At 48.5% G+C, this 3,192-nt stretch overlaps 1 protein-coding gene across 1 annotated transcript in view; it reads left to right on the top strand.

Annotated features, from left to right (window-relative positions):
- CACNA1B (calcium voltage-gated channel subunit alpha1 B) overlaps window positions 1–3,192 on the top strand; it is a 225,353-nt gene that overhangs the window by 87,525 nt on the left and 134,636 nt on the right. Inside the window, exons 4-5 of the mRNA XM_015644531.2 lie at window positions 1,120–1,211; window positions 1,605–1,757. Of these exons, the coding sequence (XP_015500017.1) occupies window positions 1,120–1,211; window positions 1,605–1,757 (245 nt within the window). The remainder of the gene's footprint in view (window positions 1–1,119; window positions 1,212–1,604; window positions 1,758–3,192) is intronic.

Below are 3,192 nucleotides of genomic sequence, written 5' to 3'. Positions count from 1 at the left end.
TGAGGAAAAAGGGCTCCTGTTATGGGGAAAGTGAGGAAAAAGGGCTCCAGTTACAAAAACACTGAACAAAAAGGGCTCCTGGTGTCAAGAAACTGAGGGAAAAGGGCTCCTGTTATTAAGAAATGGAGGGAAAAGGGCTGTTATCACAAAACTGAGCAAAAAGGGCTCTTGTTAGAGAGAAACTAAGCAGAAAGGGCTCCTGGTGTCAAGACTGAGGAAAAAGGGCTCTTGTTAGCAAGAAAATGGGGGAAAAAGAGCTCCTGTGATGAGGAAACTGAGGCAAAAGGGCCAAATTCTCATGGTCAGTGTGAGTGGTGCCGTGGATGGAGGGCTGGTGGCAGGGTTTGGGGCTGCCTTGAGTTAGAATCAGAGCTGTTGAGGTTGGAAAAGCCCTCCAGGATCATTAAATCCCAGCTTTGGATGAGCACAGGCCCAAATAAAGGATGGTTTTGCTGGAGCATCCCAGGAGGGGCTGCAGGAATTGAAGAAGCTTTGCTGTGCTCTCCATGGGGCAGGGAGTTCTCATCATTGTGACTTGTGGACATTGGGACAATATTTTCTCCCTTGCTGTGTCCTCAAGCAGGGAATCCATTTCATTTTCTGGGCAGAGATCACATTTTTAAGACTCTTTCTTCTCTGGGGGCAGGATTTCATGGTGTGCCAGACTCACCCCCTGCTCTCTGCATGTTCTCCTCCAAGAGGATGCTCTGAATAAAAATGAATTTTGCACACAGAGAGGAAACTACGAGCAGAAACTGCTTCAGGTGTTGGGAAACACCAGACATCAAACTGAGGGATCTGTGGATTTATTATAGGATGTTCTGGCAGGTGATTTCCAGCATTACTGAGGGATTCAGTTCCCTCTCTCTGTCTCCTTTTGGGCTGTGCTTTCCTGGGTGCAGCTCTTTAGTGGCCTGATGATTTCCAGTGGCCTCATAAACAGGCAGAGATTTGGGATCAGCATCCCTGGAGTTTGTGGGAGTGAATTCCTCCCAGTCAACACAATCCTCAGTGTGACCACAGAGTTTAATATTTGCTGGTTTTACACCACATTTATCCAGGCTTTGGAAAGAGGAGATTTTATTTAATCTGGATTTTTTTTTCCCTGTTTCCCTTCAGGATTCTGGCGACTGCTGGGACAGATTTTGACCTGCGGACCCTGCGAGCCGTGCGGGTGCTGCGGCCGCTGAAACTCGTGTCGGGAATCCCAAGTGAGTGTGGTGCCAAGGTGATGTCCCAGCCCAAGGGCTCTGCAGATTTAGGGTGTCAGGGCTTTTCTGAGCAATATTTTCACCCCCTGTCTCTTTGGGGTGGGTGGCTCCTGCCCTTGGCAGGGTGTGGTTGTCTCTCATCCCATTCTGTGCTCCCAAATCTGCATGTGAGGGCAGGGATTTGTCCAAGGACTCTTTTGCCTGTGGGGGTGAACGAAATCTCTGAGGTGTGAAGACCTGAGAGATGAATTTTGCAGCCTTCAGGCTTTTCAGCTTGAATATTCTGATAGATTTGATCAGCTGAGCATCCTCTGCTGGGCCGTTCTTCCCCTTCTCTCCACTCCCAAGGCTCCGTTTTCCTTCCCTCCCTGAGGTGTTTCTGTGTCCCCACAGGCCTGCAGGTCGTCCTCAAGTCCATCATGAAGGCCATGGTGCCCCTGCTGCAGATTGGGCTGCTCCTCTTCTTCGCCATCGTGATGTTTGCCATCATTGGGCTGGAGTTTTACATGGGCAAATTCCATAAAACCTGCTTTTCCAACGAGACAGGTGAGCTCTGCCCTCTGCACCTTTCTGTCCTGCTCCTCTTTTGCTTTTCTTGTTTCCTCTTCCACACTCCCTGCAATCTCTCCCTCTTCACCCACATATTCCAAGAGTTAACAGAATTTTATGCCCATCCTTCATGGACTGGGACAAATTCTCCTCTCTGTGAGGCCTCTGGGCTGCTCCCAGTCTGCCCAAGAGTGAGATGAAAGTTCTTAGGGCCTCCTGTCCCTAAAGAATTCCTTTCTGAGCAGAAGCACAGAAACAAATTCCTGTTGTTTCACATTAATTAATGGCTGAGTTTCCTGGGAAGGTTTCTGGGGAAATTTGGGTGTGGAATAGTAAAAGATTGAAAAGTCTGGGAGCAACCAAAAAATAAAATGGCAATGGATGGGAGGCAAGGAGTCCTTTGATGGAGAAAGGATAAAAATGACCTTCAGAGAAGGGAAATTGGGAATTGAAGAGTAAATGATGAATCTGCCTGTGACTGAGTGATAAACCCTGGAAGATGGAGGTGGAGAAGGAGGATCCCAGAGATTTTTGTGTGTCAAATCATGGAATCCTGGGCCTTAAAGATCATCTCGTTCCACCTCATTCCTTTAGAGTAGTGCTAATACATGTTTATTATCTGATAACACACATTAAAATATTGTTCTTGTCTCCAAACCATTACATTTTAAGGTGCAATTGACTTCCTTTAAAACACAGCCTTGTATTTTCAGTCATTATCACTAATAGGTCTTAATATTGATTTATTTCCATGCAATCCAATGGTTCTAAAACAACATCCCTGCCAAATCTCTGGGCATCTTTCACGGTGCTTTCTGATGGGAACAGTTCAGTGTGCACTGAGATTTGCAAAGGGAATTCTTGCTCGTGTTCCTGTGGAACTCTGGAAAAACACAACGCTGGTTGTGAAGGAGAGCTGGGAGCTGTGAGAAAATCCTGGCAGTTCCTGGAGGAAATGAGTTTTTGGACTGGATTTGTAGGAGGAAAAAGTCTCTGTGTGAGGGGCTGTGATGCCAGGGGGACAGGGACAGCAGGGACAGGGTGTGGAGGGAGCAGCGTGCAGAGCTGGTGGGGAGGATGGAATCAGGAGCAGGCTCCAGGTTTTCCAGGATCAGGTTTTCCAGGAGCATTTTCAGTTCTGTCAGGCTGCAAACAAGGCAGGGGATGTTTGTGCATCCTTTGAGAGCAGGAGGCAGCTGCAGGCAGAGCCCCAGGCTCTCCCTCACCTGAGGAGGGAGGATTTCCTTCCCTCCCCAGTGCAAAAGGCAAACATCGTCCCCAAAGCCGTGTGTGCTCCCTGCAGACTCATCTCTGCCATCAGTGGTGACCAAGAGGTTCTGGGACAGGTTTGGGGACAGGTTTGGGGACAGGTTTGGGGACAGGTTCTTGCCATGGGTAACCTCATGTGGAAGCACCTCTCGCTGGCTGGGTG

The sequence above is a fragment of the Parus major genome, chromosome 17, assembly GCF_001522545.3.
Source record: "Parus major isolate Abel chromosome 17, Parus_major1.1, whole genome shotgun sequence".
Taxonomy (NCBI): Eukaryota; Metazoa; Chordata; class Aves; order Passeriformes; family Paridae; genus Parus; species Parus major.
This window is presented reverse-complemented; position numbering and strand designations above follow the sequence as displayed.